Source organism: Buteo buteo, chromosome 6, assembly GCF_964188355.1.
Source record: "Buteo buteo chromosome 6, bButBut1.hap1.1, whole genome shotgun sequence".
Lineage (NCBI taxonomy): Eukaryota > Metazoa > Chordata > Aves > Accipitriformes > Accipitridae > Buteo > Buteo buteo.
The window spans coordinates 17,801,264-17,822,212 of record NC_134176.1 but is presented as its reverse complement, the minus strand read 5'-3'; the positions used below and the strand labels follow the sequence as shown (position 1 = coordinate 17,822,212).

Genomic DNA, 20,949 nt, shown 5'->3' with positions numbered 1-20,949 from the left:
GTCTTATCTAGTGTCTGATACCAATGTCTCTCCTGTGCCGATAGGACAACCCTCTCCAGAGAATGATAACACAATAAAAGACCTGCTGCCAGAGGATGCTGGGATTGATCACCAGACTGTCCACCAGCTCATTACTGTGCTAATGAAGTTCATGGCAAAGGATGAGAGCAGCGCTGAGTCGGACATCAGCAGCGCTAAAGCTTTCAACACAGTCAAGCGCCATCTGTACGTCCTGCTTGGTTATGATCAGCAGGAAGGATGCTTCATGATTGCACCACAAAAAATGCGTGTTTCGACTTGCTTTAATGCCTTTATTGCTGGAATAGCACAAGTAGGTGAAGGCACTTACTACTTTTTGCAGCTCTTTCTCATTGCCTGTTGTTGAAATGATGGTAGCACAGCCTTCTTTGTACCAAAATAATGGCTGAGTGCAGTAATCCTACTTAAATCTCCTTAATGCCTCTTCAGTTGGTGAAAGTATTTGGGAATAAGGATGGTTCCTTTTTCTTTACTCTCGGAAGGCTCCATGTAGCCTAATCAAGTGCTTTTTGTTGGTTTCTACTTTGCCGTTAAAAAGTAAATAGTTAAATAGAAGTATGCTAATTTATAACTTCTTACTAGTACTCTAAACTTGCTGCATCATTGGCATAGAGATAACAGTTTTGTGTGTGTGTAGGCATGCAAATACTACCACTGTATGAAAAATCAGAGACTGCTCCAAACCTCTTTGCCCTCTTTCCACAGCCTTTGAATACCTTGTTTTCCTCACATGTCATTTCCTCCTTTCCCGTTCAGGAAGACCTGGGACCCATGTGCTCTTGCTTGTTTCCCAGCATGAATGGTCTGTAAACTCTTCCACATTCTTCACTTTGCAGGAGACTGATTCTCCTTCTTCCTTAGAGTGCACCAGGACTTTGTTTTCCCTTTCCTAGGGAGTAGTGCCACCATGATGAACTTCTGCCTATATTGCTGTGATAAATGACTGAGCACATCCTTGCCTTGTGCCTTCTTTCTCCATCTTGTAAGGACGCCTGTCATTTCCTACCTCACAAGGCTCTTCTAAGGCTCAATTAATTCTTACTGATAGAGTAGTCGGTGATGCTAGGCTGAAAAACATTTCACATTTGCATAGTATTCTTATTATTTGCAGTGAAGCATCATTATTACGTCTGCACTTTTTCCTTATCACAGTCTCTCATAAAGGATTACCTTAGGGGAGAGAGAGGGCTGTGATTTCAGATCTCCCCCTGCCCCAGCTCTTAAAATGCCCGCTGTAACCTTCAGACATTGTTCAAAGCTATCCTGGCCTCTTCTGTATCTGCAGTTCTTCTCAGGATTTTCTGGTTCATACACTGGAATCAGTGATTTTTTCAAAGTCAATTGTAATGTAGATACTTGGATAAACTTTCACAGTTATGGAGAAATCAGGTATCCATATTTCAGCAGGCAAAATAGAAGGTATTAATGCAAACTGGGTAGCTGCAAATGCATCCTGATCCATTGTCTCAGAGCACTGTTGCTATGTGTTGTCAATCATCTTTCATCTGTATGGTTTTAAGCTGAAGCATGTAAAAGGAGATTCAGGACTGTTATTGAGAGTCTGGAAGTGGCAGTTTAGTCACAGGGCAGTATCTTCCACGTTTTTCTACATGTTTTCCAAGTTTGGATTGCCAAACTTCAGTGATAATAATTGACCTGATTTTCAGAAGTACTACTTACTGCAACTCTAAATATCAGCCCCTGCCTTTCCTCTTTCACCTTTAAAATGTCTCATGATAGCCAAATTCACCATTTGTGTTTGAAAAGCTTCGTAGTTGAATCCTGGTTCTCCTGATGTCAAATGGAGATTGAGAACTTCAGTAGGCGAGGATTTTTCTCCATGTAGCAGACATCAAAACTTTAATTTATATTTTAGGGGGATCTTTTTCATAGCTGTAGGGCTGTTTTGTGTTAGGAATCACCTTTGCTGCAAGAGAAATGCTGTTTGTAATCCAAAGATGCATTTACAGAGTGAAAACTCAGTACAGAGTTTTCTTTTATAAGAGATATTTCAGTTACACTCCCTCCCCTAGGCATAAATATTTGCTTTCCCCGGTCAGCTCCACAAAGGTTGGGATTGGGCTGACTTGCTGGTTCATTGATTTTGATTCTGAGCTTGCTTGGAATGGTCAGTTCAAGAGAAAAGAAAAATCAAATGTCTCTTAGTATTTTGCATCATAAAATTTTATATATTTGGAATTCTTGAAAGCATAAAATGCCTTTTTCACTCCCTAGCAGCAGAAGTGGCCAAGTTTTGGTGTTAGCAGTCACCGCGGCATTGCCCCGCATGGTGGCAATGTTGTACAAGCCTGTCGGAGTGAGGAAGCCAGCGGTGCTGGGCACTGCTCAGCATCCCAGGCTGAGCTCTGCTCAGCATTTGCAACATCATTTATTCTAGATCTACCTGTGACAACTTAAAAAATGTGTCTGTTCAGCTTAAGACATGTCTGCATTACAGTGTGTGCTGTGTTAAGGAAGGGCTCTGTCTTCCTTGTATGGATGAGTTTTCCTAACCATGCTGTATAACTGTATCACACCCTGAGGGGACAAGGCATTACAGAGTAAGACCATATTTGGTCATTATATATCATCTGTTTGACAGGCTAACCCTGCATGGATAGGCGTGGGATTCATCTATTTAGCTCTATGCATGTAGCACAAAAATTTGAGACAGCTGCACATTGAACTAGAGGATTTTACAGGAAAAAACTTCTAGTCAGCTTGTTCAGGAGGGAACTTGAGAGATGAGTTCTCTGTAAATTAGGCTCATTCCCTTGTTCTAATAAAAACAAAACCAAAAAAAGAAATACAGACCTGAAGGAAATGGATCATGTGGATGAAACTGATGTTTGTGTCTGTTTAGATGTACAGGGCTCCTGGTAAAGTGCACTAAGTCCACTGAAACTGCAGGGATGTGTTAGATCTTGGGGGCTGTGCTGGAGTTTGCTTGGCCTGCTGTTACACCTTCCTGGGTGTCAACCAGTATAGGTCAGCGTCAGAGACAAGGTCTTTGTGGATCCTTGTTATGATCTAGTTTAGTTGCTGATTTCAGGACATATGGCTTTAAATAAAAATAGCTAATGTTGCAAGGCTGATGGAAAGATAATGAAAAATAGCAATGCAGTTTCAATTGAAAACACAGTTGTGTCAGGGTAGTGGGAATATATGGCCACACTGCACCTAACAATCAGGATTCAAACCTCAAGGATAGGCGCCAAATGGCATGATGCTCTTCAAAGGTCGTGATGGAAGCAAGGCTTATGACTAGCAGTAATAACAGTAACCTGTCTACAGCAACACTATCACTTAAAATTGATGAGCATTTTATTTGGAGCAAGCTTTTTTCATTAGCTTTATTTTTGGATCCTTTAGGATTTGCATGCTTTGATTTTCTGCATAACATTGCAGACAATTTCTTACCTTTGCCATAGTGAAGAGTGGGATTCTTGTCTCATTACCAGATTCCAGAACATGGGGCTTAATAAAACCCAACAGCTAATGTTACAAGCCTGATGAAAAAATAATGAAAACCGGCAATGCAGTGTTAATACAAACCCAAATAACCAAAATACACACACACCCTCCTCCCAAAACCCACAATTGCATCCTATCTGTTAAACACAGAATATACCTAATATGATTTTGTCTGTTGAAGCATGATCAACTTGGGCTATAATACAAGGCTATCCCAGCATGATATATTTTATGACTTGCCGATGTATGCATGCTAAAATTTAGACTGTACAGGATGAAACATTTTCAGAACATATCTTTTTGTTTCATTTTACCTATGTAGCTAAAATGAGAATGTGGCAAGCTGGCAGAAAGTTTCTAACTGATAGTGAGACTTCCTTAAAAATGTCTGTTTCTTTTCACTTAACTGATACCTCAACTGTATTAGTTATTTTGCTTTTCAGTGTCAGTGGATTTGATTTTGGTGAGCTAACTCTGTGCTACTGTTCTTTTCAGGTGATGGACTATAACATCAACCTGGGTAAACACCTTCTTCCCTTGGTGGTGCAGGTGTTGAAATATTGCACTTGTCCTCAGCTACGGCATTACTTTCAGCAGCCTCCTCGCTGCTCCCTCTGGTCCCTCAAACCTCACATTCGGCAGATGTGGTTAAAGGCTTTGCTTGTCATTCTCTATAAGGTAAGTGGTCTTAAAAAGACGCCATCCGCATTCAAATTTACACTTCAATTTGAAATTTATTACAGGGAACATCTAACTGTACTGCAAGTGAAAGGAATTGTAAAGAACACTCTTCTTTGATTTGCTTGCTTACTGCATTTAATTTCAGTGTCTGAGGTAGTTAGGCTTTCATCTGGGCTATTGACCTCTTCTGCTGTCTATATTGTCTTTCACATGGTTACCTGAGAAAGAAAAATATAGATTTGAAAATACAAAAATGCTTTATAAAGTTCCATTGAAGAGTATTTTGAGTAACTTAGAATTAGTTTTTAAAAAATATTAGTAACTTTAAATGGGTGGGGTGTCAGCTTAACAGCTTGCATTCTTTAGTTGAGTGATGCTTTTTAGGAAGTGTTGTTAAAATGTAGTGTGTTTATGCACTAAAATGGAGCTGTGAATACTTTTGATATGCTTAACAAATTTCTGTCAGGTCTATAGGGCATACAAGGAAGTGGAGATACTAGAAATGAATGATAATGTGCTGATTGAAATAGAGTATTTGGAGAACAGTTCTGATGAGAGACCTTTTGCATTATTATTAATAGCTGGTTTTGTCATATAGAAGTAAGAAAACAATGTGTTGGATGTTGCTAATAGTGGTTTTTAAAACTTTAAAATAATTCTGTGTACAAAGATGAAAACACCTCTGCTTCTCATGATGTATTTAGAAATGTATGATCAAAGAAAGGCATAGGACATCCAGCTGACAATATTCTTGTCATTTTTCTATTTTACTGCCTAAATGTTTATCCAAGGAGAAAAGTTAGTTTTTAAGCTGAAGTTTTTCTCTTTCACTGAACAGTACCCCTACAGAGACTGTGAAATCAGCAAGATTGTACTTCACCTAATCCACATCACAGTCAATACCCTCAACGCTCAATATCACAGCTGCAAGCCCCATGCAACTGCTGGTCCTTTGTATAGTGACAACAGTAACATAAGCCGATACAGTGAAAAGGAAAAAGGTACTTTTAACACTCTCATTTATATGATAGTCATTGATTTAATTCATCAAGTCTTGCAGATATTGTAGAAATGGGTAAATATGGTCTGAATTTTTGAACATAATACTCAGAATTAAGTCTAAAGTATGTTGTATCTGACCAGCTATAGCCATCTATAGTAAAAGAAATTGACAATTTCTCTGTAGGCTACCATAGCACAGCAGTCTAACAATCTCTTGGAGGGAATGTACCTTAGACTTAGTAGTTCAGTCACTATGCCTGGATAGTCCTTGGCCTTTTCTGTGACAATAATAACTGATCTTGCCCACACACAAAGTGTGCAACCAGTCTGACACAGCATTCTGATTATACTTTATAATAACATGGCATAGTAGCAAATACTTGATGTTGAAAAGAGAAAATGATGAATTCAGTCTATAGTTTGGTTTTCTCTGTAAAAGGAGCTGAAGTTGACTAGCTGACATGCAGACCTATATGATGTGGATGTCTAAAGGCAGAAGAGAATGATTCAACCCTTAGAATCTGCATCCAGTTGTTAACTCTGTATGTGCTTGCTAGCTGTAGCAGAGGTACTGTGATGGTGTGAACTGGTGTAAGGTGGGGGCTTGAAATAATGTGGTGTCACTGAGTGTAGGTCCTTACAATTGTGAAGTTTATTATGTGATAAGTATTTATGATCAAAGTTTAACAGGTTCTTTTGATGTTAATCTTTAGCTGCCTTTCAGCTGTTTTGCCTTTTAGCTGCTTATTGCTATTTACATCCTCCCTCTCAAACAGTCTTCCTAGTGTGCAGCAAGCACTTCTTCCAAAGAATACAAGAAGGACTCTTCATGCACGTCAGTACCTTTTCCTCTTTTGCTGCTTGTTGCTCATAAAAAGATATCTAGCAGAACAAGGACACAAAATTTTGTTTACCTGAACACCCTATTACTTAGCTTTAGCCAATTAAAGCAACCTTAAAATGGATGTAAATGATGTATTGCATATTCTCACCCAGTTGGACATTTTGTATTGCTAGAGGAGGGCTAAGATAACTGTTCAGAAAACTGTGGACTTACTATGAATTTTTCTTTATTTTGAGCTGAGTTAATGACTTAATTCATAAAGACTTAATAACACTGAGGGTAGTAATAATACATTTATAATATACATTCTGTTTCTGGATTGATTCTGAGACATTTGTAAGACAAAGCAAGGTGCCTAAGTACCCAGCTTGTGGTTCACAGTAAGTGCCAAGTTAGGTTTAGTAAACTCGGTGTTCCAATTCCATGTCCAGCATTGATTCCTTGGGTGGCCTTGTGTCTCACTTCATCATTGTTTGCCTATGTTTAAAGTAAGGAGAATAATATTTACTTGCTTTCCAAAGCTGTTGTGAAGGGCTTTGGGCTGCTTAGAGGGAAAGGACCGTAAATGGGCAAATTTTACTCTGTAAATGCTGACTTAATCGTAGGGCTGATTCTCCTCCTTTGCTGAAGTGCTGCAGAAAAAAGAGGATGCAGAAAAGTTTTCTTCTACCTGCAAGAAGCAGCCAATATAATTCCATAGGGACTTAGAAAGTTGAAGCCTTTCCCACCTTTTCTAAGGAGGCTTGTTTAGGCTCTGGTCAGGTAGTGTGTGTGCTGCTGTCATCATCCAAGGTGGTGTTTAGATGATCAACAGATGAGGATTTCATTGTCAGGCAGCAAGAATCCCTATGCTAAAGATGGATTTTCACACTATTGAACCCTTTTCCTAATTTTTCTGCCAAACTTTGTTAAGGGGATCATGGCAAGTGTACAGACTGTTGTAGAGCTAATGATGAATCTTGTGAGAAGAAGCATTTGTGGCCGAGGGGGAGAAGTTAGACACATAGGACATGACGTTAAAAGTGATCTCCTAACTTATTAAACCCAGTCCCTGTAGAAATTCTTATTATCAACTTTGATTGATTTTTCTGGATTCATCATATCAGTTAGGTACCTTATCCTTGATGTTATTAGGTGGCAGCTCCATAGCTTCACATGTAGCAGAAACTTTCCAGATATTTCAAAGCTAAAGATATTAATGTCCAGTTTAAGTCTTCAGTTTTTGGTCATTCTAACTCTTTGGCTTACTTGTCTCTTCACTGCTAGACACAAAATGCATTTCCTCTTCATGTTTGTTTCCTAGAATAAACAAGGCAAACTTTTTTGTTTCTTCTCTCAAGTGCTCTGTTTTCTTTATCATCTCAGTAGTGTTTCCTATTTCCTTGGAGACAAATCACTAGGCACAATAGATATGGATTTTTTTCTCTTTTTATTTCTTTTTTTATAGCCATTTCATACAGGCGATGTGGATATTTTTTGATGGATAAATAGGTTTGGAAATTTCTTTCTCTCTGCCATTTTCAACCAGCAGGTCTCAAATTAGAGTATAATGTTTCACTATTACTACTTAGAGCAATAATTTCATAATTCATACTCTTAGGTCTTATTCTATTACTATTACCAACTTTCCAAGATTATCAATCTCTTCCTTTTTCACTTTCCTATTTTGCTGTTTTTTTCCTGACCTTGCAGTTCTTGTACTAATTTTGATCTTCTTCCATTTACCATTTCTCTCTGAGCACTATAGAAGTTATTTACTCAAGTCAGTGTTCAGATCTATTGTATTTCTTCCATCTACAGAATCTATATTATTATCAGTAGAAAAGATCAGCTTAGAATGGTAAAAGCTTTGGTGTACTTTTGTTGCATTGTAACCCATTTTTCATTTATCTCTGTCCTTTCTGACCTTAATTCAAGATGTAACAAGTATGGCAAAGTTATACCTGGGATATAAATTTTCTTGCAAACTTCAGATGATTCTTCATTTTCCAATTCAAGTTTAATTGAAACTAGCTGAGGTTTTGTTACATAGACAGCTTTTCATTCAAGGAATTGCACTCTCTTAAGAGTAATAAAGTTTTTTCTTTCTCCAGCAGAGGAAGACAGTGTTTTTGATGAATCTGATATTCATGATACACCAACTGGACCTTGCAATAAAGAATCTCAAACTTTCTTTGCAAGACTGAAAAGAATTGGTGGCAGCAAAATGGTGAAATATCAACCAGTTGAGATGAATGCTCAGAGAAGTATGAATTGTTTTGTCGGTATAAACTCATGCAGAAATACAATTTCCTACTCTTAGTCTCAAGCTACCACCTTTCTTTGTAGAGTTTGTTGCATTGCCTGATTTGAATACAAATACTCTGTCTGACTTTTGAGAGCAAGTACTCCTCATTTCCCTGAATGAATTCTTGTACAGGAGTCTCAAAGTAGGCACTCCAAAATAAAAATGCCTAAATTCAGCAGTTGTTTTCTGAACCTTTAAGCTCTTTTGAATGTAAAAATTTTTAAGAGGATTTGTTGCAATTTTTTTCCACCATTGGGCTGAAAATTTTTGCTCAAATTTATTTTTTCCCAGAAATTGATATTTGATGAGGTGGGACTCTACGGTAAGCAAATTTTTGTTGCTGCTGCAAATATTATGGTTTTCTATTGGTAAAAAGGGTCATTTGGTGGTTTCAAAAAATAGGAAGGATTTTGTTTTCAAATTTAGCTTTCTGAAATGAATATTCTAAAAAAATTGAGATTTCCGCCACCACCCACCTGCCTTTTTTTCTTTCGGGTGTTTGCATGGTGGGGGGAAAGATTCTGACTACAGCGAACTTCTACCTCAACTTTTCTCACTGCTTTTTTTTGCATGATGATTCATATGTGGAGCATTTTGAAATATGGGGATAATAATGATCAGGAATATTCTGGTTTATGTGAAAATCTGTAATTCAAAATAACGACAGTGATAACCTTTTAAAATTCTCAATGAATGTGTTCACACAGCAAAATACCAATGCAGTGGTAGTACCAGCAAGTATAACTGTGCTCACTTTACTCCTCCCTAGGATGAGGAGGTATGACTATGTGGTGTGATAGTTGCTAGACTCTGATGGGGTCTAGGATCACTGGGGGAAAAATTCCCTGAAAACCTGTCTGATCTCAGGCTTGTGCTGTGACATCCTCACTGCTATTGCTACCCTTGCTTCTTGAATTAGAGGCATCCATTTTAAGCCCACTTTGCTGCAGTAAATAACATGTAGGTGTACTCTAATATATGCTGATGGTCAAATGATGTCCACAATGCTGTTGTCCAAAATTATTTTGAAACCTCTTCAGAGTGTTCTGTGTAGCTCATTTCGTCTGTCATCTCTCATGCCTAATGCAGCCATCCCAAGTGTCTGTAGAAATTACTTGCCTGTGCCATCTTCTTTTCAATGCATAAGGTTAAACTCTCTGTCTTCAGGGTACATCTGTCCAGGCTGAGTGGAATTTGGACAGAATTTAGGTAAACCCTATTATCCAAATCGTAGGTTTTTTTGTTGTTGTTTGTTGTAAAAATCTACCTAATGTGGCTCTGAGGTTAACCCAAAATCTAGACAATTTTGACTAATACTGGGTTTGTATTTGAAATGCCAGTCATGTTGAATTGTGAGATAAAGATGAAGATATCTGCCTGAAGTCTCCAACTGAGGTAGTATTAGCTCTTTCTGTTTTAATCAGGTGAAATAGAGCTGGCTGAATATAGAGAGACGGGGGCCTTACAAGACAGTATTCTACGCTGTGTGAGAGAAGAAAGCATTCAGAAAAAAAAACTGCGGTCTCTAAAACAAAAATCTCTTGATATAGGGAATGCAGACTCCCTGTTGTTTTCATTAGATGAACATCGCAGGAAGTCCTGCATAGACCGGTGTGACTTAGAAAAACCACCTGTCCCTGCTGCTTACGCCATACACAGGCAGAGTGATTATGGACGCTGTCGGCAGAATTCTTCTACTAAAGCTGAAAATATAGAAACACAAGAAAATCTTCCTTGTACAGAGAGTTTCCAGGAAACAAGAAGACCTGTCATACCAGAAGTTAGGCTAAATTGCATGGAAACCTATGAAGTAAAAGTGGACTCTCCGGTTAAACCTACTGATCCCAAGGAAGATATGGATCTGATAGATTTGTCCTCTGACTCAACATCGGGTCCTGAAAAGCATTCAGTACTCTCCGCTTCAGACAGTGACTCTTTAGTCTTTGAACCACTTCCTCCCCTTAGAATAGTGGAGAGTGATGAAGAAGAAGAAATAACAAACCAGCTGAATGATGAGGTCTCTGGCAAAACTGCTGTGTCATCTCCCTCAACTCCTATCAATGTCTCTGCACTCAGCCTCAGCACAACTCCACTGGTCCAGTTCAGCATTGAAGATTGCTCCAAAGACTTTAGTTCTAAGGATACAAGCAACAATGCTTCATCAGGAATAGAGGAGATACTTTCCACTTCTCCTAAAGATCAGAAGGACTCTTCAGAGTTAGTTAAGTCAGAAGAACTTCAGGACATGTCCTGTGGGAACCCACTAACACTGAAACAGAAAAGGGACCTGCTGCAGAAGTCATTTGCCCTTCCAGAAATGTCCCTTGATGATAACTCTGAGCTCAGTGTGGAGGAAATTAGACCTAGTGGAGCAATTCCAAGCCCAAATGTGAAGACAGTCCTTATTAAAGTCCCCGAAGATTCTGAAAACCAAACGGAAAGTGATAAGCTTGATACCAACACAGAGTCTGACACTGAACAAAACACAGAGCAGAAACAAGAAGAGGAGACTGAAGAGTCAGAATTTAAGATTCAGATTGTTCCTCGCCAGAGGAAGCAGAGGAAGATTGCTGTGAGTGCTATTCAGAGAGAATACCTGGACATTTCCTTTAACATCCTTGACAAGCTGGGAGAGCAGAAGGAGGCAGGTGAGCTCAATCACTGACCCAATCAAAAGGCTTATTACTGTATGAAGGTTTTAGTAACAGGACAGGACAGTGTAAGAAGAGATGTGTATATATAGCATCTGATGTGCTCTGAGTGAGCTGAATGCTTTCAGCTATTTGTTTCTCACAAGGAATGTACTAACCATACAGGTATCGTGCATGTATGAGGGCCCATTTGGAAATGAAGTGGAGCTCAGTGACAAAAACATTGGTTCTGATATCCAAGTTAGGGAGTGAAACTCCGTGGCCTTTTTATATGTGGAGTCAGAAAAATTGTCATACTTCTGTGCCTTTTATCCTGCTAATCTAGTCCATGCTACACTGATTTTCTTTTGTGTGTAGTGATTTTTGGCCTTTATTTCTTCTGCAAGCATAAGGCAGTGGAAAGCAGACTGGATCACGAAGTGTAAATCTGAGCAGGCTGTAGACTTCAGAACTTGGAATTAACTGCAGTTTTCATTTAGGATCAGACATACACACATACTCTGTTTTTATAAACTAAAGACTTTTTGTAGCCTTCTCTGTATTGGCACAATAAATATCCACAAAGTTTACATGGCTGGTGTTTGTTAAAGATTTAAAGTTCAAGCATGGGGAAAGCCATACAGTATTTCTGTGTATCCCAAGTTTTTTCAGGTCATTTCAGTACAGGGTTTTGTTACTAAACTTTTCAGGTGGAGAGAAAGTGTTTTTTAGCCGTTTCCTCAGTTTCCAATTGGATGTGTCAAACAGTTTTAAACACTGTATGCTGCTGCCTATTTACTTCTGGGGCTGTTTTTTTTTCAGGATTTTTCAGTTATTAGAATTCTACTGGTCTTTTTTTAACATATTAATTAAAAAAGGCACGAATCCTTCAGGCCTTAGTTCTTTGTTGCCGGTGAAGTGAGGGGGAATATTTATGCATTCCTGACCTCACTTCTTCTTTCTTAATTGCTTCAGAGGGAACCATAGTATAACTTCCTATTACGTTATTCCACTTTTACAAGGAGAAATCATTCAGTGTGATGATAGTTACGCTGTTCCCTTTATGTTTCAGGCCTGTTGTCCCATTTATAGTTCCAGTAAGCTGAAGAACCGCTGGAGCTTTGTAAAAACAAAAGGGAGTTGAGTACTTGTGAACCTTTCACATAGGTTCTTGGAGAAGAATCATCATGAAAGAATTGTGCAGTTAGACTCAAATGTTTTTTTGACCATTAGTAAGGGCCAGTTTTCATGCAATAACTAACACTGTTATCCTTGAAACTGTTTGGAAGGGCTGTCCCAGTTCTGAAACACCACATGGAACCTAGGATTATAGCATATATGATGGTCGTTTGGCTGCACGCATCTAAGTATGTCATCCAAGGGGAGCATAAAACATTCACAATGACTCATTAAGTGCTCATTTACTTCACAGGTTGATGCAGGCAATTCAGATAACTAGGTAATTTAGTGACTTGTGTAGTTTAATGTATCTCATGTTCTGTTTTGTTTATCCTTATTGATTAGTTTATTTGAGAACATATGTCTTGTAATTCGTTTAAGTAGGCTTAATATTGCCATTATAATGGGCTGATTATCATTTCAAAGTCTTACTCAAGCTTTTTCAGCCTATTATACTTCCATATGTTTTAGAAGGGCTTCTGATATAACTGATCTCTGAATTAAATACCCAAATGGGCTGTTTCTTCAAGTGCACAATACTGGATTACAGAATTTCCTGCCTGAAACTTTTTACAGCAGAGATATGTAGGCATTTTTATAGGATATGCTGAAACCAGCCATCAACACTTGAAAATTGCTTTATTCTTCCCATGTTGACAGTATCAGTTATCATAAAATAAAAACAGTTTTAATGGCTTATTTTTCTTTTTAATGATAGAATCTTAAACTTTTTGAATCTTTAGGATCAACTGCCAGATCAGCAGCCTTCTGAATGAAAACTGATAACATGTTGGAGATAAGGCTTTTAAAAGATGCTAAGCTGTCACTTAAACTAGCTTTACATCAGTGGTACCTTTCTTATTTCCCTGTTGGTGGTTCTGATAATCACTCTGTGAGTGGGATCAAAATCAAACTCTATGTGCATTTATTAGTTCTGAGCTCTAAAGAGCAGAGGTAGGAATCTCCTTTAAAAAGGGATTTTAAGCCGTAGATCCCTGTGCCTCTATAAAAATTCTTGCGTTGCACACATTGAATCCTTTTAAAACTGCTGGGAATGCCAGATGGTGAATGGATGACTGAAAAGATGTGAAAAACTCATCCAGGGAGAAAGCGGATGGAAAATGTTTATTGATTCTAAATACTGAGAGTTAAGCACAATTTTCACATGCAGATCCTGCTGCCAAAGGACTTTCAACACTGGAAATGCCAAGAGAATCATCATCTGCACCGACCCTTGAAGCAGGTGTCCCAGAGACAAGTAGTCACTCTTCCATATCAAGTAAGTTTACCTCTGGTTTGAGAATTAAATCTAAGTTGCTGTATTTGTGCAGCAGATGCATATCATCTATGGTAAATGCTTTCCCCTGTGTTTCATTGATTCTTGGAAGTACAGCTGTGTTGGATATCATTAGATCTGTTAAATCTGTGATGGTCAGCAAGATTTTAGCAGTTAGTGGCTGCAAGATTTTCTGTTGTGACATGGCAAATTTGACAAATGTGGTTTTCTTGAATTAGAGTAGGTAGCAGCTAAAAGCAGTATTTCACTAAAGCTGAATGTTTATCTTCCAGTGAGAGAAAGCATTGTCAACTGTCAGTGCACAGAAGCAGAGGAAGATTGCTCCACAGGGTTATTACTATGGTCTTCAGTACATTTCTTGCTGTACCTTAGGAAAAAAAATCTCTTGCAATTTTTGTAAAATACCTTGAAATGCCACTTCCTCAGCTGCTTGCTGAAATGTGGTAATTATTTATCTGAGACTCCCATACCTATTTCAATGGAAAGTGAACTGGGTTGGTTTAAGTAGACATTAACATATGGCTTAACAGAGCAGGTGTAGATAATATTGCAAGGTGGAGGCATCTTAGAACACTAACAAAATCCAGAATGGCGTGTCCATCTAGGTAATGTTAAGTAACACATCCGAAGGTTGATGGGGCAGAACTCTGACTAGTAGAAAAGGGAGGGGAAATGATGACCTGCTTTGATACCAGTGAGCTGCTAGATCAGCTCAACCATCTTGCTGAACTGCAATTTCAGATTGCTGTAGAAAAGTTAAATTTTAATTTCTGAAATTCAGCATCTGCTGATTTGATTGGAAGGGGTGTCTGCCCTATTAAAGGAAGATGTTATTTTAGACATGCTAGATGAGTACTCCAAATTAGAGGTTTCCTCTCCAGTTTTCATAGAATTATAGAATCATTTAGGTTGATCATTGAGTCCAACCATCAACCATGCCCACTAAACCATGTTCTGAACATGGTTTTACCGCAAGTGTCTTGTGTGCATCTCATAGTCAGAGTACATTTGTTGGCCACCTAATGATAAAGATGTCAGTTACTAAAGCAGCTAAAGAGATGCCAGTTAAGATCAATCTCTCTCTGGTTTAACTGAGTGTTATGTGTTCCTGTAAATTCCAATATATGAAATGGGGAATAGTATCTATATAATATTGAGCCTACATTCCTTTGTAAATATACCTTTCCTCTTTCTGTGTGCCTCAGTTTCCAAGTGCAAAAAGGGACATGACTGCTTCTATTGTGTCTCTTGTCCATTTAGACTGAAATATTTTTGACCTTCTACTATGTGTCTTTGCAGTGCTTTGCATAATCAGCCCTGATCAGGACTGTGAGCACAAGGCACTAGGCACTTCTGTAACGCAAATAGATAACATTACTTGTACAGCCAGTGCTTGGCCACAGAAGGCATACATCATTAACTGTGACAGGAAGATTTTGCCTTTGGACTTCTCTTCTTGAGTAGAGAATTCCACAGCAGTGGGGGGATGATTGACCAGATCACTAGCTAACATATGAAAGGCTCACCAGCTACTCTATGAAGATTACCGATCTTCTCATGATTGTTAGGTTTCTTGTAGAAAACCTTATGAAAACTTTCCTCCCTATGCCACTAGTCAGTCATTGGCATGAAACGTCACGTGCTGGTCCACAGCAATCAGTCTGGCTCCAAGACTGTTCAAAGGCTGGAAGCCTTCTGGGTTTTTTGGTTTTTTAGATTTTTTTCTTAACTTATCAATATTTGAAATCATGGCTGTCCTTGAGAAATCAGGTAAATAACCCTGGAAATCCAAACCTGCTCAACAATAGCCTGCTTATGTGAAATATGCATGGAATTTTTAAAATTTCAATCGCAAAAGCTGTTAAGAAAATTCAGAGAGATAAATTTCTATATTTTGACAGTCATCTGCACTCCAAGCAGTCTTGTCAGTTCTATGTTAATTGCTGTTCTTTCATCAGGAAATTCTATGCTTGATAAAGTGATAAAGCATCTATTTAAAATCCTTGCCCTGGAAACGATGGAAATTCTATTTTTCTCCTAATTTGCTGTGAAAGGCAGCTGCAGTATAACTTTTAAAAGTGAAACATGGAATGGTCTCTTGGTCTGGTTCAGTTTCAGAAGTTCAGATATACAAGGACTGCTTTGCAGCAATTCTGGAGAAATTTGTACTTGGACCAAAAATATAGTTTAAATGCACTCTGATATGTTGAAAGGATATAATGAGGGAAAACTTAAAATAGTTCACCCAACAAAATAATTTCAGTGTGCAGATTCCCACTGAAGTTACCATAGTGCTTATTATTATTCAGGGCCTGTATTTGTTTTGTTAGGGAGTACTCTGCTTTCTCTGAATTTGAAACTCTTAGATAGAAATTGAGTAGAACAAGTTTAGGAGAAGGCACTCAACCCCTCTGAGTTTTCTGAAAGCTGTAGTTTATCCCTTGTCTGTACTTCTTCGTCACAGTTAATAGTGTGAAATGCTGGGCTTTTTTTCAGAGCCTAGCTGGGTACTGTTTGGAATTTTAGAACAGAACTACCTGTTGTTATGTTAATACTCTTTTTGATGATGTTGAATGTAGTTGCAGATGAAAATAATCATTAGGAGAAGATTTTGTTTTGTTGCCCTTGCTTTAAGGCCCTGTTGAGGAAAGCACTTAAACATATACTTAAGGCAACATTTTAAAAGCTTTCCTGCATGGAGATGGAGCAGTCTCACATGTGTTGTTCAAGCAGGGCCTTTAAAACTCTTCATACTGTGAACAATGATTTTGGTTTCAGTGGTGGAAATATATTGCTCAGACTCAACTGTCAAAGCGAATGTATTATGCTTATTCAATTTGAATTTTCTTATGAATGGAGAAAAAAGTAAGAAAGTCAGGAGTTGTATATGATCTATTTCTTCCTCCATTTAAGCACTGAGAAAATACATGATCACAAAAGTCTTAAATTTTAAATTCACTATTTTTTTTTAATGTATGTGTGAGCATTATTCAGTGAGACACGTCTCTTAAAGCAAACGGTAATATCCATTTAAAGAAGTATTGTAAATAGTCAGATGAGGAAAAATCAAATGCTTGTTGCTTGATAGCTCCATGTAAGAAAAATGACAATGAAGTTACAAAAGGGACACATCTTCAAAGCTATGCTGGCTTCACACTTCAGAAGAATGTGCAGGTGTTATGCCTGAGTGGCAGGTATTTAGGAGACCTGTTTAGATTGTCACCCGTGAAGTGTGCTGGTGGTACACAGTCAGTGAATTTGTTTTCCGATGGTGAGCATGGACAGAGCAGGTCTCCCTACTTTGCTGTGAGGAGACCAAGTTTCCTTGCTTGGTACATTGTATGTATGTGGGATTGAAGTATAATTTATCACCTGTCAGCGTGGGAATTTTGGGGTGGTGTCTTACACTTCACAGATACCAAGTGTTCTGAAGAGCTTTCATGATATTTGGAGACAAAAAGGCACTGACAGTTGACACAGTGGATGAGATCCTGAATCCAAGTCACCAATGACTGATGTCATTGGGGCCAGAAGTGTACCCTGTGTAGTTGTGTGAAAAGTGCATATTGACTTGAGCAAGATCCTTAGGGCAAGCAGTCATTGTCCTTTCAGTATTTATCTCAAACTGGCTTGTAAGATCAGGAAATAAGTCGTTTTACATGTTGTCTGAGCCCCTGAAATCCTTTTGCATTTCTGACTTGCAGCTCAGTTCAGACAAATGAAAAGAGGCTCTTTGGGAGCTCTGACAATGAACCAGCTAATGAAGAGGCAGCTGGAACACCAGTCTAGTGCTCCCCACAATATCAGCACTTGGGATACTGGTGAGCTGCATTTATTGTTCCTTATTCTGTTTCCTAAACCAATTACTTTCTGTATCAATCCATTGAAAAAGTGAGTATTTCTGTTCTACCACTGCAGATATGTAATCAATCTCAAGTCTAAAGTGAAACTTTGTAGCGAGTAGCAGATTCTCACCTGGTATGAATTGGAATAGTTACATATTTCGGAGGTAGTCCCTCTGGTACAGTGGTGTTCCTACAATTTCGCATATTAGTTGGATTACTTCCTGGCCTCATTGAATGAAATGGAAGTATCACTGTTGATTTCATTAGGTATAGGATTTCATCCCTGGTGCATGGAATCATTTATTTGCATACATGTATGTTTACAATGGTGTAGGTACACCAAGGAGTTGTGCCTTATACCAGCCAGTTTGATTTCTCTTTAGAGGAGTTTCTGCCAGCTCATGCTGAACACCTGAAGTTTCTGTTCACTCACTGACCTGTTTTGTCTCCCTTTAAGATGAACGTAAAGCAGTGAAAACTGAATTATGCACATAATTTACTCATTTCTCAAGTGTTTTGGTTTTTTTCTTCTATAAAAGATTTTCTGTTATGACCAAATTCATAGCAGATGTCACTAAACAATGAATTCATTCCAGTTTATCATAAATGGTAGATATTTTATTGCCTGTCTTGATGTTAGTGACATTACGGAATCATGCGTCTTGGGAATTTATCAGCAGATCCAGACACATCCACAGAAAAGAGTGCTTAAAATGTTATGTGGAAATTAGCATGCTGAATTAATGTCTCACCACCAGTTCTGGAAAGCTGAGTTAAAATTTTTGCTTAATTCAGTCTTCAATGTTAAGTTCCATCAAACTAAATCTTGTAGCTGAAGGATGGCTAAAGGTATGGTATGTAGTTCAGGATTATCCTTTCTACTCCAGTCTGCTGAGTAGCATGCCCAGCATGAGATCCTTAAATCACAAGGGTCAGAATTTGTCAATGATAACAATGGTTTTTTTGTCTTATCAGCAGATAAGTTTATTTATTGAAGAGACTTAGCTGGTATCACTGAGTTTCTCAGGCAAGGGTTTAGAGGTGAAAAAGTTACTGGTTTCATTCTGCAAGAAGTAGTTAGCCTATATTCAAGAAGAACAAGTCAATACTCAAAACCACTTAGGAACTCTGTCTTGTTGATCTTGTTCCAAGTCCACCAGCTTTCTTCAGAATATTTATGACTTTTCCTTCCAACATTCATTCCAGCTAAAGTCCTCCAAGTGTGGAGATACAAAGTAAAATGTTCTTTTCCGGAAAGCTTTGCATCTATCAGTCTCTTTTTCAACCCCTGGCTTCAGAGTAAAATTATTATTTGGGCAGAAAACAGTTGGGATTTTTTTCAGGACAAATGCTCAGTGTGCATAACTTATCCCACATAAGTATATGATGTGTGCTTGGTTCATGCATGTTTGTTTTTTTTTTTTTGTTTACACTGGTAGTTAGCATTTGTCTCTTTCATTTCTTATTTCAAACCCATCTTTTCCTAAGCTTGCTATCTTTAAAATAAAATCATTTTCTGTCTAGCTCCTGTCAGCACAAACTATATCTGACTTCTAGTCTCTTGGTATTTCTAAATGCTGTCTTTCTCTTTTAGTGACTCATATATTCTGTATCTTGTTGAATCTTTATGGCTAGCACTTGCTTTCTTGTTTAATGACACTTACTTACTAAAATGCCTTCTTTGGTATTAGGTTATCTGTGTCCTTTTTCCTTTGTGGACTTCTTTCATCTTTCCCCCTCCCTCCCTGCTCTTTTCTATGCTTAAAAATTTAACTGTTTTCTTTGCTTTTCCAATAGCTGTTGTATTGTCTTTCTCTTCTTTTAACTGTGTAAGACTTGTGGTGTTGTTGACAGATGCTGGATTCATAGTTCTGGAGACTGAAGTTCTGTATTTATTCACAGAGCAGATGCAGCATGGAAAGCGGCTGTGCAATGTCCCTGTTTGCCTAAACCCTGACTTGGAGGGACCACCACTAAGAATCAGAGGTTGGTTCAGCGTTCATTTGACCTGATCTTTCTGCTAAGACTGCCAGGAAGGTTTTTTGGTTAGTAGCAAATGGTGCTGAATTTTATGTTCCATTCAGCTGTATTAAAGCCCTCAACTGTCCTGCATAATGTAGGTTATTGAAAAATTATTAGACAAGACGTTTCATTCAAGATAGGGACAACTGATAAGAAGTACTGGCTTTCTGCTAGTACTTGTTTTGTCTGTCAACCTGGAAATAAATGACTCTGTATGCAGAGTGTGGTTGAATCTCATTTCTTTATGAAGTCTCCTTCCTCACAGCTGAAATACATCCAGACTTTCTTACAGCCTTGCAGTGGGGCAGTGACCTAGCTTCTTTGTCTAAATCATGTTTTTTTCCTACTATTCAGTGCACGAGAGAGGATGTTTTTGTTTTGAGTAGTTAAGTCTTATTCCAACATTGTAACCTGCATTATGACAGCTTTTAGCATTTGCGTGCTGCAGTGGGACTTAACGTCTAGAGAACATGACAGTGCAACTTCCAAAGTCATGGCAGAGGGATCTTTATTGATTTGTGAGGGGGGCAGGAGAGGAACCTGGCTAGAAATATGTGAAGATCTACTCCTATTCCTTGCATTCTCGATGGTGTCCTACATTACTGAAGAGTATTCTGGACTTCCTGGAGTGTCTGCTCATATCCAGCAAAATCTCGGGGGACAATTATGAAGTACTAAACTCTATGCAAAAGAAGTGTTTCCTTTCATACTTAGTAAAATGATTGTTTAAAACCTGTCTTATTCTTGGGAAACAAGCCCTCATCAATCCACATATTTTGAGTTCAGAAATTGTGGGAGCTTCTTAGATTATTTTGCATGAGAGCTGATATTAAATTTGCATTTCCTGCAGTAACTGGGATTATCTCATCAAAAAGTCCATCTGAACCTATTAGGTGGAGAAGCTTCTTCCTTTTCCATAGTTAAATATTACTAGAACAGGCTAATGTTAACATTAAATCTGAATCTGTGGATTGAAGCAACCAGCAAGAAAATCAATAATGGATTACTTAATCTGTGGTTGAATTGGCACCAAAAGGGCATTGGTACTTTTCTAAATATTGGTTCACAAAATGAGCTTTTCATAGATTGGTCTTTAGAATGAGAAGCCTTTGGGGACAGTTTATATACATAATGATGGTGTCTACCAGCTGAGCTCCCTGGATGCATTATTGGAGCTAAACTGTATGGGAACAAGAGTAATACTGTCTCTATCGTGTCAGCTACATGTGGCAACCAAAGAGATTTTTTTTTTTTTTTAATAAGAACTGAATCTCTCTGTCTTAGTGACCTGGAGAAGAAAGCTGCTAACAATATTTAAATTATCATCACAAGGCATCTCAGATGAATGAAATAGCTCGTATGTCACAGTTGCTTTGATTCAAGTTTCTGGTGGCTTGTGAATGAGTCTGATTATTCTTCTTAAGGTTTTCTTAGCAACCAGACTAGCTGGAGAGTTGCCTCTTCTGTATGTTTTTTTCTGCAATTGCTGTTGTCTGCTTAATGAAAACAAAGGGACCAAGGGAGGAAAACCACCATACTGGAGAGATGTTAGACTGTCAGACTACTCTATATTGCTGTAATTCTGGAAAGCAGAACTCAGAGAAGTCAAGAGTTTGAATCTTCCATTGTACATAACTTTTCCTATTAAA

General features: G+C 38.2%; 1 protein-coding gene across 2 annotated transcripts in view; it reads left to right on the top strand.

Moving 5' to 3' along the window:
- UNC79 (unc-79 homolog, NALCN channel complex subunit) overlaps window positions 1-20,949 on the top strand; it is a 114,984-nt gene that overhangs the window by 49,966 nt on the left and 44,069 nt on the right. Inside the window, exons 28-35 of one of the 2 annotated variants that reach the window (XM_075029922.1) lie at window positions 45-331; window positions 4,009-4,191; window positions 5,033-5,195; window positions 8,137-8,286; window positions 9,752-10,975; window positions 13,308-13,415; window positions 17,138-17,254; window positions 19,181-19,264. In XM_075029922.1, the coding sequence (XP_074886023.1) occupies window positions 45-331; window positions 4,009-4,191; window positions 5,033-5,195; window positions 8,137-8,286; window positions 9,752-10,975; window positions 13,308-13,415; window positions 17,138-17,254; window positions 19,181-19,264 (2,316 nt within the window). Of the gene's footprint in view, window positions 1-44; window positions 332-4,008; window positions 4,192-5,032; window positions 5,196-8,133; window positions 8,287-9,751; window positions 10,976-13,307; window positions 13,416-17,137; window positions 17,255-19,180; window positions 19,265-20,949 lie in introns of both variants that reach the window. The other variant, XM_075029921.1, reaches the window with a different exon arrangement.